The following is a 15,217-nucleotide window of genomic DNA, read 5'->3' as shown; positions in this document are numbered from 1 at the left end:
TTTTTTTTTTTTTTTTTTAATATTATTGCCCACTTTGTTTCCCACTGAGAGTGGTAGAGGAAGAAGAAGTGACAGATAATTCATCATCAATATTAATGAAAAGTTCATAGAAAACTTTGATAATTAATTCAAAGCCACACATGTCGTGCAATCTTTCTATCATGAGGACACATGCTAGAATATTTTAATGCCGACCACTTGTAAGTTATATTTTTCTATTAATGGCCACATAAATTTACGTTATAAATGGCATTAAAACATGAGAGAAGAAGTATACATCCATCTAGCTATAAGAGGAAAGGGAAAATGAGGAATGGGGAATAGACTATTGTGCCGTCACCATCATGGGTTTCAAAACAAAGATTAATCCCGATGTCGTTCTTGATGCCTTAAGGCATAATGTCCACAACCATTCTCGTTTCTCCAGCAAACTGGTACCCACTTAAACATATGTACACACGTTCTTATACGTACTGGTTTTGTGTTCTTATATATGTAGTGTACTTAAACCCTACGTGGGATTTCTAATAGTGTTCGGTCTTTATTTTTCTCAACTTCACAGTCTGATAATGGTGCAAAATGGATCGAGACAGAAGTCAATGTAGAAGACCATGTAGTTGTACCTTACATAGATCCAAAAGAGATAGGTGAAGATGGAGAAAGCTTCGTCGATGATTAAGTATCGCATCTCACGATGATTCCTCTTGATAGATCAAGACCTTTGTGGGATATTCACATCCTTAACGTCAAAACCACAGATGCTGAAGCAGTCGGTTTTATAAGATCTCACCAATTAATTCGTTGGGAGATGGAATGTCCCTATGTTCACTCTTACTCGCATGTACGCATAAAACATCAGACCCGGGCACGTCTTCTACTGCTGTTCCTCCCGTGAAACGGCAAGGCGAGGTGTTGCATAGCCTTAGGAAGAAAAGCTGGTTCTTAATAACGATATTTTACCATTGGTTCTACAATAACATTGATTTGGAATACAATCGTGGATATGTTTCTACTTTTTGCGACTATATTGTTTTTGAAGGATACAAAAACACCTCTAAAAGGCGGCGAGAATACCATGAATAATCCAAAGAGATTTTATCACCGAATTGTCTCCTTTGGCAGATATGATGGCGAAAGATTCAAAATGTCAATGGGGAAACTACTTCAGCTTTATATTTTTTCCGTTCTCCATCAGTCTACAAACAGATCCACTGGTTATCTAAAAAAATCCCAAGCTATAATGGCTCGAAAAAAACACTCTTATCACGCGAATCTAGTGTATTTTATCATCAAAATCGTCCTAAATGTGTTTGGTGCGAAGGTAGCAGCAGAATTATTCGATCGACCTGTGAGGAACACAACGACATGTGTTTCAAACGTCATTGGCCCCATGGAAAGAAATCAGTTTTCGTGCCCATCCTATCGCTTACATCGCTCCAAGCTCTTACGGACACTCACATGTACGTAATCTTTTTTGCTCAATCAAATGAATGATTTTTTTTTTTATAATAATTTATTTCCCACACAAAACAAATGTCTTTGTGTTTGATATATAGGCATTGTTGGTGCATTTCATAAGTTATGCTGAGAAAATGATAATCTCGATGGCGGTTGATCCTACCGTCATACCTGATCCTCACAAGATCTGTGATGAAATGGAAAAATCAATGAAAGCAATGAAAACTGTGCTCTGGGAAAGAGGGTTACTCTAAGCCGCATGACCTTACTAGTACCCACTCTAAGGCGCATGATTGCATTAAATCCTTTTGTAATATCTACAGATATTGGAGTCAATAATATCAGGGTCGGTCCTAGATGTCGACGAAAATACTTATAGTTAAATGTTTTAGAATTTTTAAAATTTTCATTTCATAACCAACTAGTAGTGAGTAGTGTGTATTAGTGTTGTTGTTGTTGTATTATGGCCCAAGTTCAAATGCATGTAATCCATAGATCATATTCAAGCCATCGCTTTGTTGTTATCTACATTCATTATTACTAAAAGTTTTTTTTTGAATTAACCAAATATAACTAAAAACAAAAAATGTTCCAAGTGATTTAACTACAGACGGAAAGAAATGAAACCATAATGTCAAACCAAATTCGAAAAGGAAAAATCAAACTTGAAGTCTGAGGTCAAAAGGATATGACTTTCTCTTGTCAAGTTTCAATTTTTCTAACCAACATAAATGATTTTAAACTTAATTATATATTGGTTGACGGATCAACCAAACAAAAAATAACCGCTTAATATATAAACCAACCGGATCGTTAATCTACTATTTCGAGTAGTTGGGTCAACCCAGATATTAAAGCACTCTCTTTTATTATTATTCTTATCAGTTTTTTCTTTTCAAGACGCTGTGTTTTGTTTTATAACACATCCTTTTTAGGTGATTAAGATTCTTTTTTTTTTGAATAATAAGTGATTAAGATTCTTACAATATATAGATAATCGTTAGATGGTAGCTACTTTTATATTGACAGAGATTGGATGATAAAAAGAGATGTGATCTTATGGACACGTACGTGCTTTGATTCCAGATTGATTTGATATTACCTCCTTCAAACTCAGACGTAACAAAAGTAGTTTGTCTAATTAGTTTTTTTACTCGTATTTTCATTAACGATAAATGATGCTCAATTCAAAATCCACGCGTAATGGTCTAATGGAAGTTCTTTTTTCTTCTATTATATATATATCAATATATAGTTGGGGGCTAGATATTTGTGGTCGTGCATAATGTGTTGTTTCTATATCACTATCCAGATCCAGTTCCATGTATAATGTATTACATTACTGATGATGGTTTGAAGGAAAAGGAGAAAGTAAGCTAGATACACATAATTAATCAATGCATAATTTTGTCAGGAAAAATATACTTTTTTTGTAAGACTCCAGTCAGTTATTTAAAAATGTGGACAAATATGAACCTACACAACCACTAAAGCCTACTTATTATTATTAATTCCAAACCGATGTCTGAAATGACTAAAATATAACAGGTTAGTGAACGACAAATAGTATTTTGTTTTCCGACGCCACAATATTTGATTTCTTTCTATTATTGTTAATAGAAGCTAATCGTAAATATCAACGTCACATTAAATGTAATTGCGAGAACAATACTAAAACGTTTCCACACCACTTGTATTTTTGTGTGTTCGTTGAACCACTTACAAACTTAACGTCACTATAAATATTGGAACATGATAGAAGAAATAAGCAGTCTAGCTAATTAAGAGGAGAGGTAGAATGACGAATCAGGATCAGGAGGAGCCGGTCAGCCCGATGGCGCGTGTATTCCAGTCGCCGGGGATTGACTTGTGTGCAGTCACCATTGTGGGTTTCGAAACAAAGATTAATCCCGACGTTGTTCTTGATGCTTTGAAGCAAAATGTCTCCAAACATCCTCGTTTCTCTAGCATATTGGTACACTTACACGTTCTTCTTATACAGTATACATAGTTGTTTTCCATAACCGATTTAAAAGTCACTTTCTATATATAGAATAAATTAGTTAATATATATACTGAATTACTGATCATTATAGTTTGAGCCTTTAGTTTATTTAATATATATATATATATATATATATATATATGTGTGTGTGTGTGTGTTTGTTTATTAAAAATTTGTACGAAATAATAGTTGGAGACGGCTGTGTTTTCTTTGTAAATATAAGAATTGTACTAATATTCTATTTGGGAATTGACATAGTGTTTGGCTTCCACTTGTCTTAACTCANTCTTATACAGTATAGTATACATAGTTGTTTTCCATAACCGATTTAAATTTTACTTTCTATTTTCTCTAGCGTATTGGTACATATTACACATGTTCTCATACAGTATACATAGTTGTTTTCCATAACCGATTTAAAATTTACTTTCTATATATAGAATAAATTAGTTAATCTCTATTTTTTTTTGGGTGGAAAGTTAATATATATTTTGATCATTATAAGTTTGAGCCTTTAGTTTATTTTTAAAAAATATATCTATGTTTATTAAAAATTTGTACGAAACAATAGTTGGAGACGGCTGTGTTTTCTTTGTAAATATAAGAATTGTACTAATATTCTATTTGGGAATTGACATAGTGTTTGGCTTCCATATGTCTTAACTTCACAGTCTGAAAATGGTGCAAAATGGATCGAGACCGAAGTCAATGTAGAAGATCATGTAATCGTACCATACATAGATCCGGAAGAGATAGGTGGAGATGGACAAAGCTTTGTCGATGATTATATGTCACGTCTCACAATGATCCCTCTTGATAGATCAAGACCCTTGTGGGACATTCACATCCTCAACGTCAAAACCTATGATGCTGAAGCAGTCGGTTTTATAAGATCTCACCATTCGTTGGGAGATGGGATGTCCTTGGTTTCCCTCATTCTCGCATGTACCCACAAAACATCAGACCCAGACATGTTTTCAAATGCTATTCCTACCATGAAACGGCGACCAAAGCACAACCTACAAAAAAAGGGCTGGTTCTTAAGGTCGATAGTAACCATTGGTTCTACAATGAGACTGATTTGGAACACAATTGTAGATATGGTGCTGCTTTTTGCGACTGTATTGTATTTGAAGGATACAAAAACACCACTAAAAGCAGATGTGAATACCAGGAACAATCCAAAGAGTTTTTATCACCGAATTATCTCTTTAGATGACATCAAACATATCAAGAACGCTATGGACATGGTACGTTGTCAATTTGTCATATACTGTATATATATATATATGTCCATGATTATTAACTTGAGGTTTTTTTTTTTAAAATGGATCTTTGCTTTCTCTTGCGTGTGCTGTTAGACTATCAACGATGTTCTATTCGGAATGTCACAAGCCTCTTTTTCTCGCTATTTGAACCGACGATATGGTAAACACTAAATTTAATATATATGCTGTATTGTCAATATATAGTTGTATTTTAAACAGAGTTAGTAAAAAATAAACTTAGGATAGTCAGTATCCACCTAAACCGAATTAAGTTAATTTAAAAACAAGGAAAAGAATAATGCACGTTGGATCTATATATAATATTTTGACACGTGTATTATGTTTCTTGACAAACAAGACAAGAGGAATGAGGAGAATGGAGCGTTGACATCGTGTCCGAACAATCTTCCAGATGGTATACGATTTCGTGTAGCTTGTACAGTAAATCTAAGGTCAGACATCGGATTCAAGGTTAGAGACATACTCCTCAAATTATAATCCTAATCTCTTAGTTAAACGTGGATAAACAACGTATAAATTGTCTCTTTTTTTTGGGTGTAAAGCCCTTGGCAGATATGATGGTGAAGGATTCAAAATGCAGATGGGGTAACTACTTCAGCTTTATTTTTTTGCCGTTCTCCATCGGTTTACAAACAGATCCATTGGTTCATTTAAAAAAATGCAAATCCATGATGGCTCGAAAGAAGCACTCTTATCACGCGGCTCTAGTGTATTTTATCATCAAAATCGTCCTAAAAGTGTTTGGCGCGAAGGTACTAAATAAAATTGAGATTTGCTAGCATATTTATGGACATAATTATATAGCACACTCTCTTGTCACTATAGGTAGCAGCAGAGTTATTCGATCGACCGGTGCGGAACATAACGACATGCGTTTCAAACGTCATTGGCCCCATGGAAGAAATCAGTTTCCTTGGCCATCCTATCGCTTACATCGCTCCAAGCTCTTACGGACACTCACATGTACATAGTTACCTTTTCTCTTTGCGTAAATGATAAAGCTTTTTTTTTTTTTTTTTTTGAAAAGTAGTGATTTTGTGTTTGATAGGCATTGTTGGTACATCTCATGAGTTATGCGGATAAAATGATAATCTCCATGGCGTTTGATCCTACCGTCATACCGGACCCCCACATGATTTGCGATGATATGGAAGAATCACTGAAAGAGATTAAAGCTGCTCTCCATGAAAGAGGGTTACTCTAAGGGCCCATGAGATACATTAGAATCCCTGAAAGAGACTAAAAGCTGATCCCTCTGAAAGAGAATTAATTACTCTAAGGCGCATGAGACAACATAAAAAAGCCCATTATAATCCGCATACTGTGGATATAGTTTTGTTTGGTCTAAATATGTCATGTTTTAGAAGCTTTGAATGTTTGTATATAGTATTGGGGTCAGAAAAATGTCAGTGTCGTTACTAGTTGTTGAAAAATATTGTGCTTATGAAATGTCAATTATTTAATATTTTTTTAAAAGTCTCATTTCGTACTCTTAGTTAATAAACGACTCAGCTATCACATAGAGTCTAATGATTTGTGTTAATTAGTATCGTTATTAAATCTATATCATCACTTGGCTTTAAACACACGTAATACGTACATATCGTTTATAAAAAAGTTAATAGCTAAAAAACGTGTTTTAAAAAACTTGTGAGTTATAAGTTTCTTCTTTTTGTTCCTTTTAATCAGCACCGGACCCATGATCCCACGAAATACATTGATTTCGATGTCTTTTATGTAGATCGAGTACTATGTAATATCAACTCAAACTAAAAACTATGGCGGGTCCTTGCTTAAAGTTCATAAATCGTCATATGGATCCCTCCCCTTATTGAGAGTTTATTTTGTACTAACATGTAGACCACCCTAACTTTGATTGATTAATCTCCCTACTACTTTTTCAGATTTTGCTTAGTGTCACTGCTTCTTCCATAAATTGATTTCGTGTACAAGTTTGGGATCTCCTCGTGAAATTATTTCTCTTATTAATTTTTTTTGAGTGCTTCATAAATGTAAAAATCTCTTCATTTTAGTTTTTCGAGGAGCTAAGGCATGTCGAAATAAATTATTGTCTGTGTTAAACAATAAACAAAAAATCAAGTTAGATTTTCTAGGATGAAGATCTTATCCCTTCCATTGCTCCAGCCTCTTACTGACACTCACATGTACGCCTTCTTTACAAATTGTGTTTCTTGTTTTATTACAGTGATTAGAAGACCTAGAATATGCTCCATGGCAAAAAAAAAAAAGGTGAAAAACAAGGAATAATTACAATTTCATACTCGAGTATAAGGGAAAAAATGCATTCTTCTTTTGGCCACACTTATATAAAAAACAAAAAACACTTTCTAAATAGCATTGGAAAGAGAAGAAACATGCATCAAAAAGACTAAAGAGGAAAGAGAGAATGAAGAATGAGGAGGAGCCGCTCAGTCCGATGGCGCGTGTATTTCAATCGCCGGACGTAGACTTATGTTCCATCATCAACTTTGGTTTCAAAACAAAGATTAATCCCGACGTTGATGCCTTGAAGCAAAATGTCTACAAGCATCCTCGTTTCTCCAGCAAACTGGTAACCATTTTATACAATGCATGCCACACTTTCTTATTCATCATATATAGCTATTTTCAATCACTGATGCTTTCGAACATGACCTAGTTTAGAATTTTACTTTTATAAAATTCTATGGTTTACATGTTTGATAATTAATTTACATGCCTAATCTTTATATAATTTTGAGTCGACGACTCGACGCCGTGTCTTTATAGATATATAAAATTTGCGTTAATCCCACTTGGGATTTGACAGTGTTTTTGGTCTCCATCTGTCTTTATCGATCTTAATAGTCTGAAAACGGTGCAAAATGGATTGAGACCGAAGTTAATGTAGAAGACCATGTAATCGTACCACACATAGATCCAGAAGAGATAGGTGAAGATGGAGAAATCTTCCTCAATGATTATAGGGTTTGTTGGGGTTTTAATACATTTATGAAACTTAATTATGGGTATGATACAATCACTATTTACAGTCACAAAAATTGGATGTTAAGAGATAGAATTAATAAGAGATAGAAATTTAGAATTAATAAAAGATAGCAATTTATGTGGATCAGGGTTATTTGGTAATTTTTACTTAAGAGGAGAGAGAGAAACAAAAAAATGGGTGGGATCATTAATTTTTTTGGATGTTTTTTTTTCTACGTTTCTTTCTCTTTCTCTTTTTATATATATTAACATTTTTATTTCTTTTTCTTTTCATAACAATCGTCTTTTCCTAATTAATCAAATATTTATTAATATTTTTTTTGTTTCCAAAATTTTTCTACATACAAAAAATTATGTATTTTTATTTATAATTTGATATGCATTTTGTTTTAATGATTTCAAATATAATTTAATTCAAAAAATTTATATTTGTGTACAGTTCAAACCATCCAGCATGTCGTCCATCAATATTTGTGTATGGTTTAAGCCATCCGGCATATTTGATAGATTCAACCCATCCAACAATATTTGTGTACGGTTCAAACCATCCAACATGTTAGATAGATTTAAAACGTCCAACAATATTTGTGTACGGTTTAAACATTCCAACATATTGGATAGATTCAAACTATCCAACAATATTTGTATCCGTACATCAAACTATCCAACAATATTTGTATCTGTACACTTTATTAAGTGTACATATGTTTGTACACATTATTAATTGTACAAATGTAATTTGTTTAATTCTTAGGGTTTCAGATGTCTTTACTGCAATAATTGGTAAAAATTATATTTGCACACTTAATAATGTGTACCGACATATGTACACTTAATTATGTGTACAGACATCTGTACACTTAATAAAGTGCATAGACATCTGTACACTTCAAAATGTGTACGGATACAAAATATGTATATAATATATTTAAAAATTATTAAACAAAATTCATATCAAATTATAAAGAAAAAAATATAATTTTTTTTGTATCTAAGAAGTTTTCTAAAAAAAATTATATTAACAATTATTTAAGAAATCAAGAAATAAAGAGAAAATGGGAGGTATAATGGCATGAAGTGTAATTAAAAAAATTGTTAAATGGCAAAAAAGACTGAAAAATAGTCCAACAGTGATCAATATAGTTTTTTCTAATTATAAATAGTGAATGTATCATCTTTCTAATTATGTTTGAAAAATGTATCATTTTGCCAAATAACTCATGACAGGATGAATCCTCTTGATAGATCAAGACCTTTGTGGGATATTCACATCCTTAACGTCAAAACCACATATGCTGAAGCACTCAGGTGTAATAAGATCTCACCATTCGTTGGGAGATGGAATGTCCCTATGTTCCCTTGTGCTCGCATGTACCCATAAAACATCAAATCGAGACATGTTGTCTACTGCTATTCCTCCCGTGAAACGGCGAGGCGAGGTGTTGCATAGCCTTAGAAAGAAAAGCTGGTTCTTAAGATCGATATGCACCATTGGTTCTACAATGACATTGATGTGGAATACAATTGTGGATATGATTTTGCTTTCCGCGACTATACTGTTTTTGAAGGATACAAAAACACCTCTAAAAGCTGGTGCCGATGTCAGGAGCCATCCAAAGAGATTTTATCACCGAATTATCTCTTTAAATGACATTAAACTTATCAAGAATGCAATGAACATGGTACGTTGTGATTTATGTTCATAACTCACTTGAGGTGTCCCTTACTTTTTTTTTAATGGATCTTTGCTTTCTCTTGTGCGTGCTGCTAGACTATCAACGATGTTCTATTCGGAATTACACAAGCCGCTTTTACTAGCTATTTGAATCGAGAATAGGGTAAACATAAAATTCAATATATATGATGTATTATTATTGTGTTCTAATGACTAACTTACAATAGTTAATATCCTAACCATAAGAGAGTAATCCACACGTATCTTGTTCTTGAAGAACAAGACAAGAAGAAGAACGAGGAGGATGGGGCATTGACTTCATATCAGAACAATCTTCCAAATGGAATACGTTTACGTGCAGCTTGTACAGTAAACCTAAGGTCAGACATCGGATTCAAGGTTAGTGACATATATACCCTCCAAATTAAAATATAATTGATTGTCAACAGAATAAACAATACTCCATCCGTTTCAAAATATTGGATGTTTTAACAAAAGCACGCAGATTAAGAAGTGTTTACTTTTTAAAAATTCAACCAATCAGAAACAATACTGCATAATAGATAATATTAACTTAATCAAAAAGTTGCATTGAAACTTGAAAACATCATATATTATGAAACAAAAAATCTCTCTAAAACATCCTATATTATGAAACGGAGGGAGTATAATTGATTGTCAACATATTGTTTCTTTGTATAAAGCCTTTGGAAGAAATGATGGTCAAGGATTCAAAATGCAGATGGGGAAACTACTTCAGCTTTATTAATTTACCGTTATCCATCGGTGTACAAACCGATCCATTAGTTTATCTAAAAAAATCTCAAGCTACGATGGCTCGAAAGAAGCACTCTTGTCACGCAGCTCTAGTGTATTTTATCATCAAAATCGGCCTAAATGTGTTAGGAGCCAAGGTAAAGAAATTGAGATATGTTTGCATATCTTATTATATAAAGTTGGGTTTTAAAAGTTAGCCATTAACAAGATTTTGACATGTGTCAAGTTATCAATCTGAGATTTTGACATGTGTAAAAGTTAATATTTAATTAGAAGAATCTGATTACCACAAAAATAAAATATTTTGTTTTAAAACAAATTAATAATATAAAAATATAATTATCAAAAATTACAGAATTTATCAAAAAAATACAATTTTTTACAGCTTTGTATAGTTGGGATTATTTTTTAAATGGAAAAGTAATTTTTATTGTTTTAAACCAAAATTTTCTCATACTTTCTTTTTTTTTTCAGTTAGGAATAGGTAAGATTAATATGTTGACCCAAAAAAATATTAATATATGCATTTTCTTTTCCTAATATTGTATTTTAAAATTAATTGTAGTATTTTTAGATTCTTTTATTTAATTTATATTTTCATTTTTTATTTGGGATTCATATATTACCATACTTATAATTTTCTATTGTTTATTTAATTATGCCAAATTAATTTTCTTCTAATTTATTAACCTTGATTGGTTGGTCATAAACCTTTATTTTTTTGCAAACAAAATTGTTAACATTATTCATTCAATCTCAAAGGGAAATAACGAGTACAAGCTCATCAACCTAATGAATATATAAAATAGGCTAATCAAACACAAGCGTACAACAAACATAGATAGATAGATGGAAAAAACATAAACTATTGCTGATAGATCCACATGAGCTCAAAGACTCTGACACCCTGTTTTGCGAAAATGTTTAAAAGAATTTATTTGGCCACATACGTCACCAAAATGCACTTATTTTTTCGGTCAAGGGTCTTGAGAGAACTTCATTATGGGCGATCTTCCTGGAAGTGATTGTCGAAACTGTGCGAGTGAAGACAAAACACAGGAAAAGAACATTTGTTGATTTGTAAGGTCGGTAAACAAGTTTTTAAAGCCTTCTAGACGTAACAAACCGACCGTCGAATATGGGTGGGTCTACGAGCGGGGAATAGATGTAGAGCTCACTTAGGAAGATGGGCCCACAGATTGAGAATGGACATGGGCTTACTAAGCAAGGTGGCGGTTGAGGCGTTACAGAGACAGATGCTACATCATGGTGTGTCAAAGACACTTCCACGAATACATTGGGAAATTTAACATTAGTTACTATCAAAAGATTTTGTGACGTTAGAAAAATGTTTTTACTTTCATTGGTTGTCGTGGCAAGCTATTTTGAGATAGTAAAAAGATGTGAACATTTTATCTCCACAAAGGAAGAGGGCAAAGCCGAGGTTCTATCTGTGGTGGAGAAGGTTGGACACAAGGTTATTTACCTAAGAGAGGAAGGTGGAGCCAAGGTTTTTTTTATGGCGATCATATGTTATTGTGATGATATATCATTGATTAGTATATTATGTAATATATTTTTTATTCAAAACTTTTTTTTGAGCCAACAAGTTTAGTAATTAAAAAACTATGCAGAAGTGAAAGTAAAATAGTTGGTGATAAAGAATTATTTGTAACATAGAGTATATCTAGATGGTGATAAAGAATTATTTGTAACATAAAGAGTATATTTAGGTGTAAAAAAAATACACTTTTCATAATAACATACATATAAGATTTATAAGTGGATATAAATCAGTATATTATAAAATTTATAAATAACATACAACAAATTTTAATGTATTTTTGTTAAATTTAGTTTAATTTAATTTATAAAACTTTAAACCAGCACATTGGGTGAATCCTCATCTAGTATATATATATAACACACTATGTGTTCTTGTCATTATAGGCAGCAGCAACACTATTCAATAAACCCGTGATGAACACAACGACATGTGTCTCAAACGTTATGGGCCCTGTGGAAGAAATCAGTTTCCATGGCCATCCTATCGCTTACATTGCTCCAAGCGCTTACGGACACTCTCATGTACGTGTTTTTTTTATATTTTTTGTTGCGTAAATTAGTCCTAAAAGGGTACCTAATAAGCTGTTCTTTTTAATTAATATGTTTTGTTTTTGTTTTTGTTTTTGTCTTTGATATATAGGCATTGTTGATATATTACACAAGTTATGCAGAGAAAATGACAATCTCGATAACTGTTGATCCTACCGTAATAGCGGATCCTCACAAGATTTTTGATGATATGGAAGAATCACTGAAAACAATGAAAGATGCTCTCCGGGAAAGAAGGTTACTCTAAATCGCATGAGACCTATTAAGGTGTTGACGGGTTCTCCCGCTACTTCCCGCAAACGCAGCATTTGTGGTAGGTAGCGGTTGCTAGCGATTGGTGCCAATCACACAAACTGTTTCCAATCGTTCCTAACCGCTCCCAATCGCTCCCAATCGCTCCCAACCACTAAATTCCAAAAGCTGTTTCTCGCAAGCGTTTGCGGTTGGAAATTTTTTTTTAAAACAAAAAAAAAGTCAAAAAATACTAATCTTTCTTTTCTTATAACTTCAACCTAACCATTGTACCCATAAAGGATGAGAGAAATTGAAGTACAAATACGATTGAGGAGATTAGAATATAAACAATTACAAGAAAATAAGATTCCAATTAATAAAAAACCAAAAAATTTGATGTAAAACTATTGGTACATCGCACATACGTTCCAAAAAAACCAAAAAAATATAACATTTCATCAAAAGATTAAGAAAATAAGATTATTTGTGAAAATATTAAAACAAATTACCAATGACTCTTCTTTACTCTTTCATAATTAATTTCCCTTAGCCTTGTAATTCAATGTGAGGTAGTTAATGAGTGTGTGAGATTTAGCAGAGAAGATCTATAATCTAAAGCATAAGTTTTGTCATTTATCACATTACTTGATTAAATTTTGGGTGAAAAGCAAAATGCATAAAGTAATAAGTGTTCAATATGAAATTTATTTATTTTTTAAATAATTATTTTAATATTTTTAAAGATTTTTAATTATAAATCAAATTTAATAAAGTTTTTGGTGTTTTTAAACATTTATATAATTATATATTACATTTATTATGTTTTAACCGCTAATGCAACCGATGGTCAACCAGTCGTTAAAATCCCGCAAACGCACCCATTTTAAAATGCTAAACTAGTCATTCAAAACGCTTAATAACGCTTAAAACCGCAATCGTCCGCTTCCGCAATCTCCAGCAACCGCAACCGCAGCGTTTGAACCAGTCAGGCCTTAAGTCCTACTGATCTCTAAAACTATATATATCTTTTATTTGATAAATAATGTTATGAATTTTAGAAGGCTAGAAGCTTTCAATGTTTTTGTAGTATCCGGTATGTACACCAAGTTTTGAATGATTCACATGTACAGATCTTATCAAACCTTCCAATAATTTATGTAATCATCTTTAAAAAACAAAAATGTAAAAGATGTACTATTCTAGGGTTTTCACAAAGTAAACGAGGCTTTTGATTAATGGGCCAAGACGTAAGCCCAAAAGTGCCCATGTCGCCATGACCTACTAATTATTCTTGTCGTCACTGTGTGTTTGTTTACTTTGCATTCACCTCCGTAAAAACCTTTCTTCTCTCTCTCTCTCCGACGATGGCTACCGGTGACCAGAGCAAGAAGAGAAAACAGCATTATCGCCCTCAAAACGTAATCCTCACACACTACGTTCATCTTTGCTAATCATCTTTTGTGTTTAATTTTCTTCGTCTGATCTGTTTGTTGCTGCAGAGACCAGTGAAGAAGAAGGGAGCTTACCCTCTGAAGCCAGGTGTGCAAGGTTTTTTCATCTCTTGCGATGGCGGACGCGAATACCAAGCTTCTCAGGAAGCTATTAACGTCATTGATTCCGTAAAGTTTCTCATCTTTTTTTTATCTTTTTTAATTTGAATTCATCTCCCAACTAGTTTTCAGATTTTGCTTAGTGTCTCTGCTTCTTCAATAAATTGATTCCTTGTTCACGTTCTGGATCATCTTCACCAAGTTAACTTAGCCCTTTTGATTCGTGTGGTGGAGTTTTGTTTCTAGGTTTTCCAGTAATATTCTTTCTCTGTTAGCTTTTATGACCTAGAGAATCTTCCATGCCAATCTTAGATTTCTCAAGAGCTTTTTGATGTTTGTCAAGTTTGAGTAGCTCTTATACTCTTTGAAGTGGTTCTTAAATGTTAATCTCTTTGCTTTTACAGTTTTTCGAGGAGCTAATGAATGGGACTGACACGAAAGTAAAGCCTGGTTTGTTTGATAACCCAATTAACAAGAAGGTTACGTTTTCATATAGCGAGGATGATGATGAGGACGAAGAGGAAGCTGAGGGTAATAATGATAAAGAGGAAGAGGAAAACAAAGGGGATGAGGAGAAGAAAGAAGTTACTGAAGGCGGTGATAATCAAGTGAATGAGAAAGAATTAGCGAGTGAAGGATCATGCGAAGTCAAACAATTGGTAGAAACTGAGACTGGAAAAGACAAAGAAGATGAAGAGAAACCGAAGAACGGTGTAGATGAACCTCCAAGAAAGAAAGCATGTTTGGAAGAAGCAATTCCATTGGCAAAAGTAAACGAAAATGCTGAGAAGTCTATTGATAAGTTGATTGAAGCTGAACTAAAAGAACTCGGAGACAAGAGTAAGGTAAGCTAAGTTATTATCTATGGGTAAATGACAGGAGCTCTCATGACATAATTGTTCAAGTCTATGTTTTAATCTCTCTGCGGATCATATAAGACTACTGTTGTTATCCTTTTTTCAACAGAGACGGTTTATGAAGTTAGATCCAGGTTGCAACGGTCTGGTATTCATCCAAATGAAAAGGAGAGATGGTGACCCAAGTCCCAAAGATATTGCACAGCATGCAATGACTTCTGCTGCTGCAACAAAAAAACATATGTCAAGGTTTGATCTTACTTACAAAA

The 15,217-nt window shown here is 33.1% G+C and overlaps 2 protein-coding genes and 2 pseudogenes across 2 annotated transcripts in view; all 4 read left to right on the top strand.

Annotated features, from left to right (window-relative positions):
- LOC104737964 lies at positions 96–1,959 on the top strand (annotated as a pseudogene).
- On the top strand, positions 3,253–6,220 carry LOC104735261 (O-acyltransferase WSD1-like). The gene is made up of 7 exons (XM_010455017.1): positions 3,253–3,433; positions 4,135–4,713; positions 4,825–4,891; positions 5,090–5,202; positions 5,295–5,504; positions 5,578–5,715; positions 5,801–6,220. The coding sequence occupies exons 1-7, from the start codon at positions 3,257–3,259 to the stop codon at positions 5,954–5,956; spliced, it is 1,440 nt and encodes a 479-aa protein (XP_010453319.1). The 5' UTR covers positions 3,253–3,256; the 3' UTR covers positions 5,957–6,220.
- LOC104735260 lies at positions 6,882–12,875 on the top strand (annotated as a pseudogene).
- LOC104735259 (THUMP domain-containing protein 1 homolog) overlaps positions 13,845–15,217 on the top strand; it is a 3,202-nt gene continuing 1,829 nt past the window's right edge. The window contains exons 1-4 of the mRNA XM_010455015.2: positions 13,845–13,959; positions 14,041–14,160; positions 14,496–14,936; positions 15,058–15,197. Coding sequence (XP_010453317.1) covers positions 13,906–13,959; positions 14,041–14,160; positions 14,496–14,936; positions 15,058–15,197 — 755 coding nt within the window. The 5' untranslated portion in view covers positions 13,845–13,905. The remainder of the gene's footprint in view (positions 13,960–14,040; positions 14,161–14,495; positions 14,937–15,057; positions 15,198–15,217) is intronic.

The sequence above is a fragment of the Camelina sativa genome, chromosome 13, assembly GCF_000633955.1.
Source record: "Camelina sativa cultivar DH55 chromosome 13, Cs, whole genome shotgun sequence".
NCBI classification, from domain to species: Eukaryota; Viridiplantae; Streptophyta; class Magnoliopsida; order Brassicales; family Brassicaceae; genus Camelina; species Camelina sativa.
The sequence above is the reverse complement of the archived record's forward strand: the minus strand, read 5'-3'. Positions and strand labels throughout refer to the sequence as shown.